At 43.5% G+C, this 22900-nt stretch overlaps 1 protein-coding gene across 1 annotated transcript in view; it reads right to left on the bottom strand.

Moving 5' to 3' along the window:
* Positions 1–600: 600 nt before the first annotated feature.
* Positions 601–22900, bottom strand: part of LOC144501985 (platelet endothelial cell adhesion molecule-like) — a 44508-nt gene continuing 22208 nt past the window's right edge. The window contains exons 5-6 of the mRNA XM_078226004.1: positions 17804–18076; positions 601–2865 (exon numbers count right to left, since the gene is read on the bottom strand). Coding sequence (XP_078082130.1) covers positions 2777–2865; positions 17804–18076 — 362 coding nt within the window. The 3' untranslated portion in view covers positions 601–2776. The remainder of the gene's footprint in view (positions 2866–17803; positions 18077–22900) is intronic.

Below are 22900 nucleotides of genomic sequence, written 5' to 3'. Positions count from 1 at the left end.
TCTCCTCCTCCCTAGTCTAACAACCGGTCCTGTTCCGAGTATCCTCTGCTCATCCTCCCAATCATGCGGTTTTGCAACAAGATGGCCAGCTAGTGCAAATATGTCTGGGAGACATCTGGGTTTTTTTTTGCAGAAGCCTTGAGGTCAGCAAAATGACCTTTAGCACCTGCCATTCACTAATGCAACTCAAAACAACTGCAGAAAACACCAAGCACTTACAGAATTGTAACAACAGCCAAAAGAGGTCAACCAGCAAATAACGTGTGAATACATGACTGATTTTTTAAAAATAGAGCTCATCTGGGGGTATACTTCATGCTGCTTAACATGCTCAGCTGTGTGAACTTAAAAGTGGGTTTTGGCTGCATGGAGACTTGAGTTCCAAAATTACAGAGCTAATTAATGTCATGATCTGCCTGATCTGCGTACTTCTGGATGTCAGCTGCACATGCGCTAACTCCATCACAGAGCTAGCACCCAGTGTGATTCATGGTAGCACAATGGATGTCGTTTTGGTCCCTGCACAGCACTCATTGAGGGCAAACAATCTTCAATAACGATCCCAACTCTGCAACCATAGAGTTCTCGACAACCAGTTTTAAAAATATAGACCTTTATTGTATATTTCTTATCCAAAGCTACGCATCATGAAATGGAAAAAGTACAGCAATTTGTATAGCCGTTTTAAAACAGCAAAGCTTTGCAGTACACTTCAAAGGTAACCTGCAGCCAGGGCATATAACTGGCGTGTGGTTCACATATACCTTTTGAAGCTGAGGAGTGTGGTAAGGCAGACATAGAACTGAAATGTGCAAGGTTGTGATGCGAGGTGATGCACAGTAGGGCTGGTTGGAAGATTGAAGTTAGAACTAGAGCAGATTCTAAGGTAGCTGGGTTGCCCTGTCTGGTAGGCAGTGCTTCTTTTATTCATTCACAGGATGTGGACATCGCTGACAAGGCCAGCATTTATTGCCCATTGCTAATTCTCTTAGCTGAGTGGCTAAAGAGGTCACTTTAGAAGGCTGTTAAGAGTCAATCATATTGCTGTGGGCCTAGAGGCACATACAAACTGCAGACCTTGGGAAAAGGAGTCCACCAAAAGGCCTTCCCTCCAATGGGGGAGCTGCTGCTTTTCACAACACCCTTAACTATCTATCGACTTCTACAAAGTGGCTCTGAGACTCAGCAGTAAGCGGGAAGGTAGGGAGATAAAACTCCAGGGACTCTGGCCATTTGCTATTTTATTTATTCATTTGGGATGGGCAGAGGAGGAGTGGTTATGGAAGGACCAAGGTGGGGAACACCCTGTCGGGCTGAGGAGTTAGCAATAGACTTCCCCATCAAAATTGTCCCTTATTCTCTGCTGTGAACCAGCATGATATTGTGTGGGATCATGGATAAGAATCTCACCAGTATTTCTGATCTGGGGCTACAAGTGGGCAGAGGTTTGATATAGCAATCTTGTGTTGATGAAGCTAATCACCCTGTGGGGGTTTGGACCATCTGATTACAGATGTGTTTTACCTGATTGTTGCTCCCCCTGCTTCTGGGTATTATCTACTCGCTGGTCCTATCATGGCAACCTCACCTAGGTGCCACAAACATGGACACATCCTCCTGAAAATTGCCATTCCCTATGGAGGATACACTGAAATGTATAATATTTTCTCTCATTTCCACAATGCTTTTCAGGCAACCAAATGCTATATTATGGCCTAAAAGTAATAACATTTCTGAAAGCATTCCAAAAACTTCAAATTTGTAAAATATATACAAAAGCATTAACATGAAAATATCATAATGATCTTGGTTTCAGATAAAGCTCGGCACAACATCGTGGGCCGAAGGGCCTGTTCTGTGCTGTACTGTTCTATGTTCTATGATTAAACTTTATGATAAAATAATTTTTTGCAAAAAAGATGAGAGCTGCAGCTTAACATTGAGAGAATGTCTGCAAACTGGAAGTGTTTCTTTGACCAGGTCACAAAAGCAGAATTCCCCGCACGGCGGTCCTTCTCGATGTGATTTTTTTAAAAATTAGAAACTTGCTGTCCATTGATTGTAATTCCTGTGGCAGCCGACGGCTTCCCACCCATCAACAGGAAAATTCCTCCAAATTATAGCATTGCACACACACAAGGCCACATTAAGAAGTCTCACAACACCAGGTTAAAGTCCAACAGGTTTATTTGTTTTCACGAGCTTTCAGCGGGTTGCTCTTTCATCAGACCTTCAACAGACACAACGCAGAATCGCCGAGCAGAATCTGATAGCCAAGTTCCACACACATGAAGACAGCCTCAAATCGGGATCTTGGGTTCATGTCACACTACATGTAACCCCCACCATTTGGCCTGGGCTTGCAAAATCCTACTAACTGTCCTGCTTGAGACAATTCACACCTCTTTAACCTGTGATTATCCCTCTCCACTCGCACTGTCTGTAGCTGTAAAGATTTGATTACCTGTAAAGACTCACATTCCTTGCAATTGAGTCTCTGTCTATATATGCCATGTTTGTGAACCCATCCCTCCACTCACCTAATGAAGAAGCAGCGCTCCAAAAACTTGTGATACCAAACAAACCTGTTGGACTTTAACCTGGTGTCGTGAGACTTTTTACTGTGCCTACCCCCGTCCAACGCCGGCATCTCCACAGCAAGGCCACAGGGCATTGATCCTCAAGATACACTCAGCATTAACGGTGGATGATTCTCGCACATCTCCAAACTCATGTCCAGTTGAAAAACATAGATTGGAGACTTGTCTGAGCTTCGTTAGTTGGAGCAAATAGTGCTGACACTGAGGAGCAGTGCGCTAACTAAAATCCAGGTCACTGGGACTGCTGCTGCAACTCGAGAGAAAGCTGTTTAAAGAAAACATACATACAGTTATTGGCATCTTTAACATCCAGTATCAGAGAAGTAGAGCACGCTTGAGATTTAATCGGAGAGAGGGAGTAAAACTAATTAAGATGAAGGGCAGAATCTTGTGGAGGTGACAGGTATCTCAGCCCTTTGCTGAGGAGCTGGCGAGACCCCGGCACCGCCTCTTTTCAAGAGTGCCTTTGTGCCACTCAGGTACCTTACAGGCCAGTGGTGGGTCTTCTCCAGAAAGAACCCTGGGGACAAAAGCACCGCCTGCTGAGAGCTGATGGCCTGATTCTGTACTCAGCAACAGCACCGGGGAAGCAGTGGCTGCTACTTGCACTACACCCACCCGAGGCCTTGGACTGAGGAGCATCTCAGACACAGATGAGTGATGGTGGGGAGTCGTACCGAGCCCCTACTTCCTGAGGCTGGGTCCCTTGGTATAGCACTAGGTACCTTTAAATAAGGGACTCTTCCCTGCACACCCTGGCAGAAGCCCGGAAGCAAAGACATCAAGGTTTGCTTGTCGTGCTCCCCAAACGGTGAATCCCCTCCCCACCGCTGGGTTAATACCAGTGGTATTGGATAAGGCCTTTAAGTGGGCAATTGGTGGCAGGGCAGGAAAGCCATGCCCATCACAGCCTTACTTGGGGTTGGCGGGAGGTGGCAGGGTCCCCAGAACCACCCTCCTGCCTGATTAAATTGTCCTCCCGCCAATAAACTTACCATGAGGGAGGGCACAAGACTGCACTCAAAATGTTAATTAAAGGACAAATCTGTTTGCTGTATTGGCTAAGACAAAAACTAGAAAATGTTACATGGAAAGGAAGAACCTGCATTTATATACTCTTGTTCAAGGTGGTGCCGGAGCTGTCCCCAGCACACCCTCTAATTCTATGTTTTTCAAACTCTACGACATTCTGCACTCTCCCTTTCTTCTCCCCTATATACTCTATGAACGGTATGTTTTGTCTGTACAGCGCGCAAGAAACAATACTTTTCACTGCATCCCAATACATGTGACAATAATAAATCAAACCAAATTGTACAACAGCTTTCATGCTCAGAACTTCCCAAAACTTTTTACAGCCAATGAAGTACTCTTGAAATGTAGGGCGGAATCTCATCAAAAAATGGCAAAATGTCAGAATCTGAATGGAAACTGGCACTTTTCTCTCCAGATCTATGACACTCAGCATTTATGCACTTTTATGCCGTCATTCTCTACACACGTACACATCCCATCCCATGATCAAAGCTGGCAACCCCCTCTACAATTCCGGCATTCCATCCCCCCCCGCCGGCTATCAATGTCGGCATCACCCCCTCTCTCTTCTCCCCCATCCCCCAGTCATTACCAGCACTTCCCTCTCTCCTCCCCACTTCATAATCATGGCTCCCCCCCCCCCTCCAAAGTGGCTCCCATTAGGTCTGCCCTTGCCACTGCCCTGACACAGGGTGGTACTGTGCCAACCTAGCTGTGCCAACTCATGCCAGGGCACTGCCCAGCCATGTCCCTCCTATCCCGTGGGCTATATCAACCTCTATGCCCCTTGGGGGGGGGGATCCCATGACAGGTTCACATCCAAGCAAGTAGTCTTTGTTGTAATCTTGGGAAACATGGAGGAATACCAAATTATTCTTTATATTTAAAAGAAATTACTGGGTCCACATTTTTAAATACTTGCAACTTTAAAATGAAGCTGACTATACTTTTAATGTTAACAATTGTATGTTGATTAATGTTCAGAGAGGCCAGTGAATAACCTCAGCATATAATCCATGTTCCCTGTGCAGAATCTGACACAGGGCTGGTACTATTAAAAAATGTGTTTTCAGCGGCAGTGTGTGTGCGTAAATGCATGTATGAGATGTTGAAAGTTTCACTAAACATTTTCCATTGTGGTCCAAAAGCTATTCACTTTTCACAGCAGGTTACAATTATTAGATGCTGAAATTTACACGTGATAAATACCGACATGCTGTTTTATTTTTTGCATTTCCAATGTGTATATCTTGAGCTTCCTGTGTGGAAATGGTGTTAAGTCTGTGCCCTTTTCTGCTACATAGCTGCAGTTTCAGACATGCACTGCCAACCTTTTTACAAAACCATTGTAAACAAGTTTGCACCAAGTTTTTTTAAACTTTATTTCAAGAGATCTGTGAATTGATATTATTTATATTTCTTTCTTCATACAACCATACAACATAGAAAAAAACATTCTGCCTATTGTATCTAAGAACATAAAAACATAAGAACTAGGAGCAGGCCATCTGGCCCCTCGAGCCTGCTCCCCCATTCAATAAGATCATAGCTGATCTTTTCGTGGACTCAACTCGAATTACCCACCCACTCACATAACCCTTAATTCCTTTACTGTTCAAAAATTTATCTATCTTTGCCTTAAAAACATTTAACGAGGTAGCCTCAAATGCTTCACTGGGTAGGGAATTCCACAGATTCACAACCCTTTCAGTGAAGAAGTTCCTCCTCAACTCAGTCCTAAATCTGCTCCCCCTTATTCTGAGGCTGTGCCCCCTAGTTCTGGTTTCACCCACCAGTGGAAACAACCTCCTTCTTCTACGTTATCTATTCCCTTCATAACTTATTTTTTCTATAAGATCCCCCCTCATTCTTCTAAATTCCAATGAGTATAGTCCCAGTCTACTCAGTCTCTCCTCATGACCCCAACCCTCTCAACTCCGTAATCAACCTTGTGAATCTCCTCTACATTCCCTCCAGTGCCAGCCCTCCTTTCTCAAGTAAGGAGACCAAAACTGCACACAATACTCCAGGTGTGGCCTCACCAGCACCTTATACAATATAACCTCCCTGTTTTTAAACTCCATCCCTCTAGCAATGCAGGACAAAATTCTATTTGCCTTCTTAACTACCTGCTGCACCTGCAAACCAGCTCTTTGCAATTCATGCACAAGAACACTCAGGTTCCTCTGCACAGTAGCATGCTGCATTTTTTTATTATTTAAGTAACAGTCCATTTTTCTGTTTTTCCTACCAAAATGGATGACCTCACACTTACTCCATCTGCCAAACTCTTGCTCACTCACTTAAACGATCTACATCCCTCTGCAGACTTTCAGTGCCCTCTGTATACTTTGCTCTACCACTCATCTTAGTGTCATCTGTGCACTTTGAATTGTAAACAATTGTGGTCCCAACACTGATCCCTGAGGCACGTCACTAGTCACTGATCGCCAACCAGAAAAACACCCATTTATCCCCACTCTTTGCTTTCTGTTAGTTAACCTGTGCCAGGTCTTTGGATCTAATTGAATAGTCTTTTCACTCACCTGCTTTTTTCTCATACCCCTGCAATTTTATTTTCCTTTTCAATTGTACAGGATATTGAAATCCCTTTCAAAAGCTACTGTCAAATCTGCTTCCAGCTAATGCATTCAGATCATAAAAAGTTCAAGTAAAGTTTATTTATTAGTCACAAATAAAGCTTACATTAACACTGCAATGAAGTTACTGTGAAATTCCCCTAGTTGCCACAGTCCAGCGCCTGTTCGGGTCAACGCACCTAACCAGCATGTCTTTCAGAATGTGGGAGGAAACCGGAGTACCCGGAGGAAACCCACACAGACACGGGAAGAACATACAAACTCCACATAGACAGTAACCCAAGCCGGGAATCGAACCCAGGTGCCTGGTGCTGTAAAGAAGTAGTGCTAACCACTGTGCTACCGTGCCGCCCATAAAAGCTTGGTGTGTGAACAAAACCCCCTAAATTACCTGCTGGATTTCTGCCAATTGTCTTAAATCTGTGTCTTCGTGTTATTGTTCCTCCTGTCAGTAGAAGCAGTTTGTCCCTATCTACATCATCAAAATTCCTCATAACTTTGAACACATCTGTTATAGCTTACCTTAACCTTGCCTGCTCCAAGGAGAACAACTGCAGCTTCTTTAGTCTCTCCACATAACTGAAGTTGCTCAATTAAATATAAATTATAGGATATGGGCAGTGTTGTCTAAGCCACCATTTATTGACCATCCCGAGTTGCCCTTGAGAAGGTGGGCAACCTTTTAATCGTTGCAGTCCCTGAGTGGTAGGTACACCTGTAGTGCTGTTAGGGAGGGAATTTCAAGATTTTGACCCAGCGACAGTGAAGGAACAGGTTACAGTTTGTATTCACTCACTCCAAGGTCTTTATATCTTTCCTAAAATGTGGTGCCCAGATTTGGACATAACATTTGTTACGAGCAGGTGAGATGGAGTGAACTGGATCCCCTCTATTCAACATCGTCAGTTGGTCACAACAGAAGTTTAGATTAGTGGATCATTGTTCAGGTGAGTTTGTATCTCAAACACCCATGAGGCAGAGTTGAATGTATATTAATTAGATAATTAGTTCAGGAACAAAACCAATAATTTATTGTACCAATCACCTCTCAGAAAGCGGTGATGGGTGTTGGGATAATATTGGTTACAGTTGTGTCTGTTAGCGAAGTCTTTGTAGTCTTCTCCAGTTGGGTCTTTCTCCGGTTGGCAATCTGAAACTAGCGAGGTCCTGCAGGGTTCAGTTCTTGGACCCCAACTATTTACAATCTATTTCAATGATCTGTAAGCAGGCACAGAATGTAACATTGAGAAATTTGCTGATGACACAAAAATAGGTGGGAAAGTAGGCTGCGATGAGGAGATAAAAAGTTTACAAATGGATATTGACAGGCATGGGGAATGGGCCAGAATCTGGCAGATGGAGTTTAATGTGGATAAGTGGGAGGTTGTCCATTTTGGCCGGAAAAATAAAAGGGCAAATTACTATTTAAATTGGAAACAGATTCAAAAGACATCTGTGCAGAGGGATCTGGGTGTTCTTGTGCATGAGTCTCAGAAAGTGGGTATGCAGGTGCAGAATGTTGTAAGGAAGGCAAATGGAATCTTGGCATTTATTGCAAAGGGTCTAGAGTATAAAAATAGAAAAGTGTTGTTACAATTGTATAAGGCATTGGTGAGACCACACTTGGAGAATTGTGTTCAGTTTTGGTCACCTTCTTTGAGGAGGGATGTGGTGGCACTGGAGGCAGTTCAGAAGAGGTTCACTAGATTTGAAGGGGCTGTTGTACGAGGAGTGGTTGAGTAGTTTGGGCTTGTACGTGTTGAAATACAGAAGAATGAGAAGGGATTTGATTGAGGTATATAAAATACTCAACGGGATTGATAAAGTAAATGTTAACCAAATGTTCTCCCTTCTAGAACAGTCTAGGACAAGAGGTCATAGTTGTAGAGTAAGAGGAGGGCAGTTCAAGACAGAGAAAAGGAGAAGCTACTTCTCACGGAGGGTTGTGAATCTATGGAACTCACTGCCGTAGAGTGCAGTGGATGCGGAATCAATCAATGGATTCAAGAAAGAAATAGATAAATAATTGCTCAAAAGCGGGATAAAAGGCTGTGAAGAAAAGGCAGGGAAATGGAGTTAGGATGAGATGGAGATCAGCCATGATCATATAAAATGGTGGAACGGCCTCGATGGGCTGAATTGCCTACCCTCACTCCTAATTCCTATGTTCCTATGATCTGTATATTTACGATGTGGAGATGCCGGCGTTGGACTGGGGTAAACACAGTAAGAAGTTTAACAACACCAGGTTAAAGTCCAACAGGTTTATTTGGTAGCAAAAGCCACACAAGCTTTCGAAAGCTTGTGTGGCTTTTGCTACCAAATAAACCTGTTGGACTTTAACCTGGTGTTGTTAAACTTCTTACTGTATATTTACAGCATATCTTTATTAACTACTTGTAAATATATGTATCATTTATATATAAATCAGTGAAGGGTGTAGGCAAGGCAGTATCTCCATGTCTAAGGACAGAATTTTATGCTCTCCCTCTGGGCAGGTTTGTAGGCAGGGGTGAATGTAAATTTCCTTGAATGAGCTTCCCACTGGTTTTCCATCCACCCCGACTTCTCTACAATATTATGCTGGGGTGGGAGAAGACATGGTCAGTCTTCCCATCCTTTCCCCCAGTTCAGGCCCTTAAATGGCCAATAATTGGCCACTTATGGGCCGTTTTCCACCCAGCCTCAGTTTTCATGCTGGTGAGGGATGGGGGGTAGCTGAAAATCAATCAGGTTCAGGTCTTGGGTGGGAAGGGATGTGGTGGGGCATCTCCATAAGCAGCTTAGGACACCTGCCCCTTTAGAGCCATTAACTGCAGGCCCATCCCCTCCACGCCTCTCTGCCAATTCCCCAATTGTTCTCAGGCCATCTCTACTCCCTCTGCCCCAAGACTCCCATAGAATTACCAATTAGATTGGCTTTCTAAGGCAGGAATTCCTCCCCAATGAGGGGGGCAAGTACTGCCTCCAGTGAATTAACACATGTTGGAGTGTGAAATCGCTGAAGGGCAGGCAGACAGTGTCGGTTCAGATGTGTTCCCCACCAACTCTTCGGATGACAAGAAGGGAAACCCTGCCATCCTAAAACTCTTGGCCTAGGTCTTAATATGTCTCTGCTCAACACCACACTATCCCCAAGTTTATTGTGAAAGCAGTACTGTACTGCCACATTAACTTTTATGCTACTGTGGGTGATTTTATTTTTAACAAGTGAATGACTTGCTCAGCCACTTTAGACAGCATGCTGTTTTGACCTGTGTGAAATATTAGGCTAATCTTCATGAGGAGAGGTGGCAGATTCCCTTCCCTAAAGGATATTAGTGAACCTGCGTATTTTAACAATATGTTACCTTCCAATTGGTTATTTTTCTCTGATGTTCGTCATGTGATTTATTAAATTCAGCTTCACAATTTTTCATGGTGGGAAACAAATTCTGTCCCCATTAGAATAGGAGCAGGAGTAGGCTATTTAATTCCTTGAGCCTATTCCACCTCAATCAATATCACAAAAACAAACCTTCTGGTCATTATCATATTGTTCTTTGTGGGGGTTTGTTGTATGTAACTTGGCTGCCATATGTTATGTATTTAAGTACCTGCATAATTGCTTCAAGAGCCTGCCACATGATCTGATGGTGATGTCATTAGGCTGTTGCACAGGCTGCTGTTTTAGTTTCAGTTCCTACTTTGTACAGGCAGACAGCATCTGTTACAATAACTGCTGCTGTTAGTTTGCACACGTAGATTCAAACTATGTCTTTTTCTTTTAGTTTAAAAACATCAAGCCTAACATAGTTCGAACATTACAAAAATAAAATTGGTGATGAGTCGGGATTTTGTCTCATCGACAACATCGAGAAAAGAACCCAAGTAGAGAAGTCATTGTGGGTGAATCATACTTCGAATATGAGGAGGCTAGGGGAAAGCAACAACAGGATTAAAGATTGAAGTGCCAATGCAGAAAAACCAGGTAAGAAAATAGCTCTCAGTGTGTTTTAAACGAGGGGGTTTTCCAATCAGAGAAAGGCAATATCTGGCATATTTAAAAGGAAATGCTTTGCTGTATGGCTAGGGTTGTTTGAAAAAAAAAATACATTAAGTCAATGATCTAATATAAAGGGGAGTACTGGGGAGACAGTAAAAAAATATTGAGCAGTCTCGAGTTGCTAGAACCTGCAAAAGAATGGCAGGTCAATTACAATCCATAGGTCCTTTCAATGAAGAAAATGAATATTGGAGTTCCCGTGCAGAGCATTTTCATTACTTTGTGCAAGTGAATTAAATTGTAGATGAGTTGCTTGTACCAGCTTTTCTCAGTACAATAGGAAGTAAAACCTTCAAATATATCTGGAAATTGGTTCATCCGCAAAGCCAGGAATCAAAACTTACAATGACTTGACAAATGTTCTTGAAGAGCATTATTGTCCAAAGCCACTGATCATTGCAGAATGATTCAGGTTCCCCCAAAGGAATCAAGTGGAAGGTGAAAGCATTACTCAGTTTGTGGCAAACTTAAAAAAGGTTGGCACCACATTGTGAGTTTGTTGAGTCATTAGAAGATACTCTTTCAGATCACCTAGTTTGTGGTCTACAAAATGAGCTTTCCAAAGAAGATTGCTCACTCATCATGCTTCAACCAAAGACCGCAGTAGAAATTGCAGTGTTGATGGAACTGGCTGCTATACAGGCTTCACAATTTGGTGCAAGAATGAAGCTCCACAAGTTGGGAACTGTGCATAAGAGGTCAATGCAGCAACAAGCATGTCACAGATGTGCCAAAATGGGCCATTCAGCAAGTGGATGCTGGAGCAAGGATAGTCAATGCAAGAATTGTAGCAAAATGGGTCACATTGCAAAAGCTTGTTGGGCTAGACCAGCTGCCCCTGAGAAGAATATTCAGAAGAAGAATCTGGGTACCTTCGACCTAAAGAATAAGTTGCATTCTACAAAAAGAATTTACAACATGGAAGAAAACAATTAAATGTGTAAAGAAGGGAACGTCCAGAAATATGATAGAGAGCTCCAACTGAATGTCTTATCAGTACAGGGTACATCACATAGATTCTGGGTGATTCCAAAGTTAAGTGGATTACCTATTAGGATGGAGGTTGATACTGGTGCTGCTGTATCTTTAATTCTTGAGACATACTAACAAAAATTGAAGCATCTTGCTGATGTGATTTTAAGGACAGACACAGAAGAGATGGTGCCATTAAAAAGTTACATCATTCTCAACATAGAGTTGAGTGGACAAACAGCAGAGTTGCCTCTCCATATGATCCATGGTAGCTTTCCAACTCTATCTGGGTCATGTTATTGATGGTAAAGGCCTGCGTAAAGCACCTAAAAAGATGGATGCTATTTTAGAAGCACCATGTCCGATGAATGTGATTCAATTGAGGTCCTTTCTAGGATTAGTAAACTATTATGGCAAATTTGGTTCTAACTTAGCTACAGTATTGAAGCCATTGCAAAAATTAACTATGTGTGATCCAGTCTGGGACTGGACAACGAAATATGAGAAAGCATACAAGGATATCAAAGATGCTTTGTAGAAGTCTTAAGTATTGGTTCATTTTAATCCAAAGCTACCATTACTGTTTGCTTGCGGGACTTTGTTTAATGGAGTAGGGGCAGTAGTTCTACATGTTATACCCTCAGAAGAATGACTAATAGCTGTTGCTCTGCACACTCTGACTCGTGTTGAATCTAACTATGCTCAGTTAGAAAAAGCATTGAGTATAATTTTTGGCATATGAAAGTTTCATCATATATGGTTCTCATTTCACATTATTGACTGATCACCAACCCATAACTACCATTTTTGGGCCATATAAAGGAATACCATCATTAGCTGCTGGCAGATTGCAAAGATGGTCACTGATCTTAGCTGCACACTCCTACGATATAAAGTATTGTCAAAGTCTCATGCTAATACATCATCATGCTTACCTTTACCCATTCAGCAGATGCCACCAACTGGTTTTGCCAATACTCTTTATTTTTCGCTAGAAGATCATTTGCCTGTGACAGCTTCTCAAGTTCAGAGACATACCAGAAATGATCTCGTGATGGGGAACGTGTTGGATATATTGAAAGGAACAACAGCTGGAACGCGTCATATGCATCTTGATTTGACACCAAAAGTGTCAAGAAAGCTTGAGTTGATCGTCCATGTGGGTGTCTATAGTGGGGAATACTGGCTTGTAAGGAGAGACTGAGTAGACTGGGACTATAATCATTGGAATTCAGAAGAATGAGGGGAGATTCTATAGAAACATATAAGATTATGAAGGGAATAGATAGGAGCAAAGCAGGGAGGTTGTTTCCACTGACAGATGAAACTAGAATTAGGGGGCATGGCCTCAAAATAAGGGGGAGCAGATGAGTTGAGGAGGAACTTCTTCATCCAATCTGTGGCACTACCTGCCCAGTGAAGCAATTGAGGCTACCTCATTGAATGTTTTTAAGGCAAGAATAGATACATTTTTGAACAGTAAAGGAATTAAGGGTTATGGTGAGCGGGCGGGTAAGTGGAGCTGAGTCCACAAAAAGATCAGCCATGATCTTATTGAATGGCAGAGCAGGCTTGAGGGCTAGATGGCCTACTCCTGCTCCTAGTTCTTATGTTCTCATGAATCCAAATGATCATTCCTCCTAGTCTGCATGAAAGAGTTCTTGACCATCTACATGAAAGACATCTTATCATCCATCAACGAATAGATTAACTGAAAGATTTGTACAATCCTTGAAACATTCTTTAAAACCTTCCAAGAGAGCAAGGTACGTTATCACGCTATGTGAATAGCTTTTTGGCATCTAATAGAAACACTACTCCTGCAACTACACAAGCTCACCTGCATTGCTACCCTTGAAGAAAATGATGAGAATTATGTTTGTTTTATTATCTCCAGAAACTTCAAAGATAGTAAGGCATCAACAACAACGTCAAGTTGGCGGATTGGCCATGCTAAATTGACCCTAGTTTCAGGGGCATTAGCAGGGTAAATATGTGGAGTTACGGGGATAGGGTTGTTGTCGGTGCAGGCTCAATGGCTGAAGGGATTCGAAGTTGCTAGAGGAGAAGTGAGGACAAAACAACATGCAATTCAACAGGGAGATGGAGTGTAACCGTGTAATTATGCCACGAGTGAGAAATGGGCACCAGCCATTGTTTTAGCAAAAAGTGGTCCAATTTCCCACATGGTTCAAACTGAAGATGAACTAGTTTTGTGATGCCGTACTGACCAATTGTTGTCATCTTGAAATGATTTCTCACAACGTCTCCACATGTACCAATATCTTTAGTTCCTAGTGTTGTGAATACTACTGCGGAAGACTTAGCTGAATCGGAGTTGCCTGATGATTGTGTCTACGCTACTATGCCATATGAAAACAATGCAGAATTAGTTCCAAGAGAAGAAGTGTCCACTGAACTTGCAAATCATACTTCTAAGGTCAAGGACAGTCAAATTCCAGAAAGTCATATACAATCAAAGAGCAATAGATCTCCTCCTGATTTACTTTCTTATTGACTGTAAATAATGATTAATGATGCATAGTACTGTGTCTAGAATATTATTGATCCTATGTATAATATAGTAGTAATGTGTTATCATGACTACAGAAGTAAGGGGGAGGGGGTGGGGTGATATTATATAATTAATTAATTGCATGATTGCTTTAAGAGCTAGTCATATGATTTTGATGGTGGTGTCATTAGGGTGTTGCGCAGGCTGTTTTAGTTTCAGTTTCTACTCTGTACAGGCAACCTCACTTTGTGAATTTACGTGTGTAAACCACATCTTTTTCTTTTTTGTTAAATCCACAATACCTAACATAATTAAGACATTACACCATGTTTCCTTCATTACAACAGTGACTAGATGTCACTTCATTGACTGTAAAGGGCTCTGAGAGGTCTGGCAAAAGTGACTAGCTAAATAAAAGTCTTCCATTTTTTTCTATAATCTGGTGAAATCATCGCTGATCTGTGACCTAACTCAATACACTAACCTTTTCCCCTCTTATCCCTTAACAAAAATTGATCAATCTTAAGATCCACAATTACCAATTGACCAACTTCAACTGCTAATTGTGGAAGTAAATTCCAACCTTCCACCATCTTTTGCACATAGAAGTCTTTCCAAATTTTCCCCCGAAAAATCCAGCTCTCAATTTTAGGCTATGTTCCCTTGGCCTTTACTCCCTAGTCAATGGATATAATTTATTTTGCTAACAATAATTAACGATTTATGCAAAATGTGTAAGCAGCTGACAAAGACAGTAGGGAACATACAAAAAGGACCAGACAAAGTCAATAGCAAGTGGGAGAGAAATTGAGAATGTATGTAAACAGCGAGATTATGAGTAAAAAGCCTGGATGTTATCAGGGCAGGTTATCTTAATAAGGGTGGGGAGGACTTTTAGATGTTCTTCGGAGTTTCCCCATATGCTGTGGAGCTTTAATTTATTTTTTCATTCATAGTATTGGGGTGTTGCTGGTTAGGCTAATATTTAATTCCCATTTTTAATTGCCCTTGAAGAGATGATGGTGAGCTATCTTTTTGAACTGCTTTAGTTCACATGATGTAGGTACACCCACAGCACTGTTAGGAAGAGAGTTCCAGGGTTTTGACCCGGTAATAGTGAAGAAAGCAGCCCTCCTGAGTGACCCTGACAGAATCCAAGCATTATTGAGCAGGTTATCAAATGGCTCTTTAAAGTGCCATTTGAAAGCTCTTGATCAAGAGTAGGCTGATGGGGCGGTTATTGAATGGGTAGAATTTGTCCTGCTTTATAAATACCTGGGAAATCTTTTTGTTTATTTTTCCATGGGATGTGGGTGTCACTGGCAAACCCAGAATTTGTTGCCCATCCCTAACTGCGCTTGAAATGAATGGCTTGCTCGGCCATTTCAGAGGGCAGTTGCGAGTCAACCAAAATCACTGAGGGCTTGGAGTCACACCAGGTGAGGACTTCAGATTTCCTTCCCTAAAGGGCATTATTGCAGAAGATGGGTTTTTAATGACCATTTTATCACCATTATCAAAGACTAGCTTTAATTCTAGACCATATTAATTGAATTTAATTTCCACCAGTTGTCATGGTAGGATTTGAACCAATGTCCCCAGAGTTATTGGCCTAGATTACTTGTCCACTGACCGACTCCCGCAAAGTTCACAGTGACTTCACAGTGTGTGTCCTTTGACTTTTGACAGCTTTCCGATCTGGGTGTCAGCCATTTTTCCTGTCAGGCAGGAAATACTCTTAAGTAGGGGGAATTACTCTTAAGTAGGGGGTTAACAAAGATATCTATGTCACACTCCTATTTATTGATTACAGCTCAGCTTTCAATACCATTATTCCTACGAATCTCAGCTCCAAACTCCATGGCCTGGGCCTTGGCTCCTCCCTCTGCGACTGGATCCTGAACTTCCTAACCCACAGACTGCAATCAGTAAGGATAGGCAACAACACCTCCTCCACGATCATCCTCAACACCGGTGCCCCACAAGGCTGTGTCCTCAGCCCCCTATTGTACTCCTTGTACACCTATGACTGTGTGGCCAAATTCCCCTCCAATTCGATTTTCAAGTTTGCTGATGACACCACCGTAGTGGGTCGGATCTCAAACAATGACGAGATGGAGTACAGGAATGAGATAGAGAATCTGGTGAACTGGTGCGACGACAATAATCTCCCCCTCAATGTCAACAAAACTAAGGTGATTGACTTCATAAAGCATAGTGGAGAACATGCCCCTGTCTACATCAATGGGGATGAAGTAGAAAGGGTCGAGAGCTTCAAGGTTTTAGGTGTCCAGATCACCAACAACCTGTCCTGGTTCCTCCATGCTGACACTATAGTTAGGAATGCTCGCCAACACCTCTACTTTCTCAGAAGACTAAGGAAATTTGGCATGTCAGCTTTTTCAGGTGCACCATAGAAAGCAGTCTTTCTGGTTATATGACAGTTTGGTATGGCTCTGGCTCTGCCCAAGACCGCAAGAAACTACAAAAGGTCGTGAATGTAGTCCAATCCATCACGCAAACAAGCCTCCCATCCATTGACTCTGTCCACACTTCCTGCTGCCTCGGAAAAGCAACCAGCATAATTAAGGACATTCTCTCTTCCACCTTTTTCCATCAGGAAAAAGATACAAAAGTCTGAGGTCACGTACCACGCGATTCAAGAACAGCTTCTTCCCTGATGCTGTCAGACTTTTGAATGGACCTACTTTGCATCAAGTTGATCTTTCTCTATTCCCTAGCTATGACTGTAACACTACATTCTGCACTCTCTCCTTTTCTTCTCTATGAATGGTATGCTTTGTCTGTATAGCGCGCAAGAAACAATACTATTCACTGCATACCAATACATGTGACAAAAATAAATCAAATCAATAAATTACAGGTTACCCAAGCTTTTGGGTAATTCAAAAAAGGTTTACACATATTCCTTTTGTTTGTAGAGGACGGATCTCTGTATGAATATGTGTCGCTTCTATCAAATGTAAATGACCAACATTTCAAGCTTGTTTGATTATATTAAATTGTTTGTCAGTGTGGCTATTAGTTACAGTCGTTTCCCCATTGGTTTCTCTATGACAACCAATCAGTCAACTTATCATCCGATCAGTACCCTTTACTCCTGTCGTATAAAAAAGGTGTGTTTCTCCGATGTGTGCAAAATGAAAAGCTTTGGCAACATGCCCTGGCAATTTGGCAACAGGGAGGCCCGATCATTCTCTGGTGGGGGAAGGGGGCGCCAAATCATTCTCTGGTTTTGGGGGGGGGGGGGGAGGCAGGTCAGATGTATCCCGGGGGGGTGGGGGGGGGGGGGGTGCGGGGGAGGCCCGATCGCTCTCTGGAGGGGGAAGGGGGAGGAGGAGGGAGGCCCGGGGAGGGCGGGGGGTGGTGGTGGCCAGATGGATCTCTGGTCAGGGGGGCAGTGGGGCAGAGGGTCACGATCGGTCTGGGTAGCAGAGGGGTGGGTGGATAAGGGAGACAATTATGTTGTGAGGGTGGGGCGATATCTGTGGGGGCCATCGCTCCCACTTGTCGCTCCCGGGCCGCTTTATCAGCTTTTTGCGGCCCGGGAGCAATGTGACAGGGGCGTGTTTTTCAAATTTCTTTTTCACTGCGCCTGCACAGTTCAAAGCTCCGACTGGGGCAGCAGCATTTCGGGCGCGATATGTCCCACCCACAGCGCGATTCAGACTCACGATTTTTCTTTCAGGCCGAGCGTGTATGGGGGCGCCTGAGAGCAGTTTTCCAAGTCGGGTCTGAATTGCGCCCAGATTCAGCACTTAGAATCAAAATGGTAAAATCGGGCCCAAAGAGAAGGAATTTCCTTGGGTCTTCTCCTGCTTCACTAATGTAGGAAACTGAGAGCAAAAGATGCCTCAAGTAAACCTAAGGGCTGAATGGCCAATCCTGTACCCAAGTCCTGTGTTCCTAAACGTACACCACTGTCTGCAAACTCAGCTTTGGTTCCTGATACCAACAACATTGCTCAGCCTTTTTGGGCTGTGTATTTTTCAAATGAAGTAAATATCAGTCTTACCGTGCACAATCATGTGTCTTTTTGTAATTTTCAATGCATCATTCCACTCTGCCATGCACTTGTATTCTCCTGTATCATTTGCAGTTGCTATCTTAGTAAATATAGCAACAGTAGCATTTGTGGCTATTGGAGTTGTATCCTTCACAATGGTTATTTGTGGTTGTTTGTCAGGAAACAAAGGTGTAAAATGAACCATGCATTTAATGGTGAATATATGGCCTTCATATATTCTAGTGGATGGTTCAGCTTGAAATACAAGATCTGAAAATGGATCTGAAACAGAAAATGAGATGTAGTGAGGAAACAATGATATCATTACAAAATTAACTACTTTACATGAGAACTTTTAACGTATTGCTTTCCTGTTAGATCATTCTATATTATTTCCTAGCCAACAGCATGGCTGGAATGCTTGCCAGCTGAGGAGAGCTGTTGATTTTCCTTTTTCTGTAGAAACCAGGAATCTCCTCAGGCCTGAAAATCAATAATGTCCTGCCAGCTTATCCTTTTTAAAATTCAGTTACAGGATGTGGGCGCAGTTGGCTAGGCCAGCATTAATTGCCCATCCCTAGTTGCCCTTGGGAAGGTGGTCGTGAACAAAGAACAAACAAAGAACAAAGAACAATACAGCACAGGAACAGGCCCTTCGGCCCTCCAAGCCCGCGCCGCTCCCTGGTCCAAACTAGACCATCCTTTTGTATCCCTCCATTCCCAATCCGTTCATGTGGCTATCTAGATAAGTCTTAAACGTTCCCAGTGTGTCTGCCTCCACCACCTTGCCCGGCAGCGCATTCCAGGCCCCCACCACCCTCTGTGTAAAATACGTCCTTCTGATATCCGTGTTAAATCTCCCCCCCCCTCACCTTGAACCTATGACCCCTCGTGAACGTCACCACCGATCTGGGAAAAAGCTTCCCACCGTTCACCCTATCTATGCCTTTCATAATTTTATACACCTCTATTAGGTCACCCCTCATCCTCCGTCTTTCCAGTGAGAACAACCCCAGTTTACCCAATCTCTCCTCATAACTAAGCCCTTCCATACCAGGCAACATCCTGGTAAACCTCCTCTGCACTCTCTCTAAAGTCTCCGCGTCCTTCTGGTAGTGCGGCGACCAGAACTGGGCGCAGTATTCCAAATGCGGCCGAACCAACGTTCTATACAACTACAACATCAGACCCCAACTTTTATACTCGATGCCCTGTCCTATAAAGGCAAGCATGCCATATGCCTTATTCACTACCTTCTCCACCTGTGACGTCACCTTCAAGGATCTGTGGACTTGCACACCCAGGTCCCTCTGCGTATCTACACCCTTTATGGTTCTGCCATTTATTGTACAGCTCCCCCCTACGTTAGTTCTACCAAAATGCATCACTTCGCATTCATCTGGATTGAACTCCATCTGCCATTTCTTTGCCCAAATTTCCAGCCCATCTATATCCTTCTTGAACTGCTGCAATCCCGGAGGTGTGGTGGACCCACAGTGCTGTCAGGGAGGGAGTTCCAGGATTTTGATCCCAGCAACAGTGAAGGAACAGCAATATATTTCCATGTCAGGATGGTGAGTTACTTGGAGGGGAACTTCCAGGTGGTTGTGTCCCCAGGTATCTGCTGTTCTTGTCCTTCTAGATGGTAGTGATTGTGGGTTTCGAAGGTGCTTCCTAAGGAACCTTGATGAGTTCCTGCGGTGCATCTTGTAAATGGTACACACAGAAGCCACTGTTCTTCAGTGGTGGAAGGATTGAATGTTTGTGGAAGGAGCAGCAATCAAGCAGGCTGCATTGTCCTGGACATGGACTGTTTCAGTATCTGAGGAGTCACAAATGATACTGAACGTTGTGCAGTCATCAGCGAACATCCCCACTTCTCACCTTATGATGGAAGGAAGGTCATTGATGAAGCAGCTGAAGATGGTTGGGCTTAGGACACTAGCCTGGGGAACTCCTGCAGTGATGTCCTGGAGCTGAGATGATTGACCTCCAATCTCCACAATCATCTTCCTTTGTGCCACGTATGACTTCAACCAGCAGAGGGTTTTCCCCTAATTCCCATTAACTCCAGTTTTGCTAGGCTCATTGATGCCCAAAGTTGGCCAAATGCTGCCATGATATCAAGGGCAGTCATTCACCCTCACCTCTGGCATTCAACTGTTTTGTTCATGTTTAAACCAATAAGGTCAGGAGTTGAGTGATCCTGGCAGAACCCAAACTGGACACTATCTGTGAGCAGGTTATTGCTGAGCAGGTGCTGCTTGATAGCACTGTTAATATCCTCTCCCATCACTTTACTGATGATCGAGAGTAGGCTGATGGGGTGGTAATTGGATTTGTCCTGTTTCTTGTGTACAAGATATACCGGGGCAATTTTCCACATTGCTGGGTAGATGCCAGTGTTGAAGCTATACTGGAACAATTTGGCTAGAGATGCGGCAAGTTCTGGAGGACAAGTCTTGACCATCAGGGGATACAGCAGCATGTAGATCACTTGGAGACTTGGATGGAGAGATGGCAGATGGGGTTTAATCCAGACAAATGTGAGGTAATGCATTTTGGAAAGTCTAATACAGATGGGAAATATACAGTAAATGGCAGAACCCTTAACAGTATTGATAGGCAGAGGGATCTGGGTGTACAGGTACATACATCACAGAAAGTGGCAAAGCAGGTGGAGAAGGTAGTCAAAGCGGCAAATGGCATGCTTGCCTTCATCGGCCGGGGTATTGAGTTTAAAAATTGGCAAGTCACGTTGCAGCTTTATAGAACCTTAGTTCGGTTGCTCTTGGAATATAGTGTTCAATTCTGGTCGCCACGCTACCAGAAGGATGTGGAGGCTTTGAAGAGGGTACAGAAAAGATTTACCAGGATGTTGCCTGGTATGGAGGGCATTAGCTATGAGGAAAGGTTGGAGAAACTTGGTTTGTTCTCACTGGAATGATGGAGGTTGATAGAAGTCTACAAGATTATGAGGGGCATGGACAGAATGGGTAGTCAGAAGCTGTTTCAGAGGGTGGAAGAGTCAATTATGATGGGGCATAGGTTTAAGGTGCGAGGGGAAAGATTTAAAGGAGATGTACGAGGCAGGTTTTTTACACAGAGGTTGATGGATGCCTGGAACTCACTGCCGGGGGATTAATGGAAGTAAATACGATAGTGACTTTTAAGGGGCATCTGGACAAATACACGAATAGGATGGGGATGGAGGGATATGGTCCCCAGAATGGTAGGGGGTTTTAGTTCAGACGGGCAGCATGGTCAGTGCAGGCTTGGAGGGCTGGAGGGCCTGTTCCTGTGCTGTAATTTTCTTTTGTTATTTGTTCTTTGACTATTGTTGGAATATTGTCAGGGCCCATTGCCTTTGCAGTATCCAGTGCCTTCAGCTGATTCTTGAAATCACGTGAAGTGAATCAGATTAGCTGAATACCTCCAGAGGAGGCCAAGATGGATCATCCACTCGGCACTTCTAGCTGAAGATTGTTGAAAATTCTTCTGCCTCATCCTTTGAACTGGGCTCGTCCATCATTAAGGATGGGGATATTTTTGGAGCCTCCTCCTCTCCTCCTCCAGTTAGTTGTTTAATTGTCCACCATCATTCATGAATGGCAGGATTACAGAGCTTAGATCTGATCCATTGGTTGTGGGATCGCTTAGCTCTGTCTATTACTTGCTACTTATGCTGCTTGGCATGCAAGAGGTCTTGTTTTGTAGCTTCACCAGGTTGACACCTCATTTTTAGATATGCCTAGTGTTTCTCCTGGCTTGACCTCCTGCACTCTTCATTGAACCAGGGTTGATCCCCTGGCTCGGTGGTAATGGTAGAGTGCGGGATATGCTGGGCAATGTGGTTGCAGATTGAGCTGGAGTACAATTCTGCTGCCACTGATAGCCCACAGCGCCTCATGAATGCCCAGTTTTGAGATGCTAGATCGGTTTGAAGTCTATCCCATTTAGCACGGTGGTAGTGCCACACAACACGATGGAGGGTATCCTCAATGTGAAGACGAGACTTCAGCTCCACAAGGACTGTGCAGTGGTCAGTCCTACCAAAGCTATCATGGATAAATGCATCTGCAGCAGGTATATTAGTGCAGATGAGGTCAAGTATATTTTTCCCTCTTGTTGTTTCCATCACCAACTGCCCCAGTCCCAGTCTAGCAGCTATGTTTTTTAAAACCCAGCTCAGTCTGTGGTGGTTCTACTGAGCCACACTTGGCGATGGACATTGAAGTCCCCCACCCAGAGTACATTCTGCACCACTGCCACCCTCATTGCTTCCTACAATTGGTGTTCAGCATGGAGGAATACTGATTTATCAGCTGTGGGGATGGTACATGGTAATCAGCACGAGGTTTCCTTGCCTATGTTTCACCTAGTGCTTTGAGACTTCATAGGGTTCAGAGTTGATGTTCAGGACTCGCAGGGCAACTCTCTCCCGACTATATACCACTGTGCCGCCCGCCACCTCTGCTGGGTTTGTTCTGCTAGTGGTGGTGGTCAGGGACATTATATGTAAGGTATGATTCTGAGAGTATGACTATGTCAGGCTGCAGCTTGACTAGTTTGTGAGCCAACTCTTCCAAATTTGGCACAAGCCCCCAGATGTTAGTAAAGAGGACTTTACAGAACAGGGCTGTGTTTTCCACTGTTGTTTCTGGTTCCTAGGTTGATGTCAGGTGGTCACTCTGGTTTCATTCCTTTTTCAAATGTTCCATTTGTAGCAGTGGCTTGCTAGGCCATTTCAGAGGGCATTGCTGTGGATCTGGGAGTCACATGTAGGCCAGACCAGGTAAGGACAGCAGATTTCCTTCCCTAAAGGTCTTTAGTGAACCAGATGGGTTTTAATGACAATTGACAATGGTTTCAAGTTAGACATTTAATTCCAGATGTTTTATTAAGTTTTTAAATTCCACCATCATCCATGGTGAGATTTGAACCCAGGTCCCCAGAGTATTGCTCTGGGTCTCTGGATTACTAGTCAAGCGACAAATGGGTTTTAATGACAATTGACAATGGTTTCATGGTCATTGTTATTTTTTAAATTCCAGATGTTTTATTGAGTCAATTCCACCATTTGCTGCAGTGGCATTTGAACTTGGG

This window comes from Mustelus asterias, chromosome 12, assembly GCF_964213995.1.
Source record: "Mustelus asterias chromosome 12, sMusAst1.hap1.1, whole genome shotgun sequence".
NCBI classification, from domain to species: domain Eukaryota; kingdom Metazoa; phylum Chordata; class Chondrichthyes; order Carcharhiniformes; family Triakidae; genus Mustelus; species Mustelus asterias.
The sequence above is the reverse complement of the archived record's forward strand: the minus strand, read 5'-3'. Positions and strand labels throughout refer to the sequence as shown.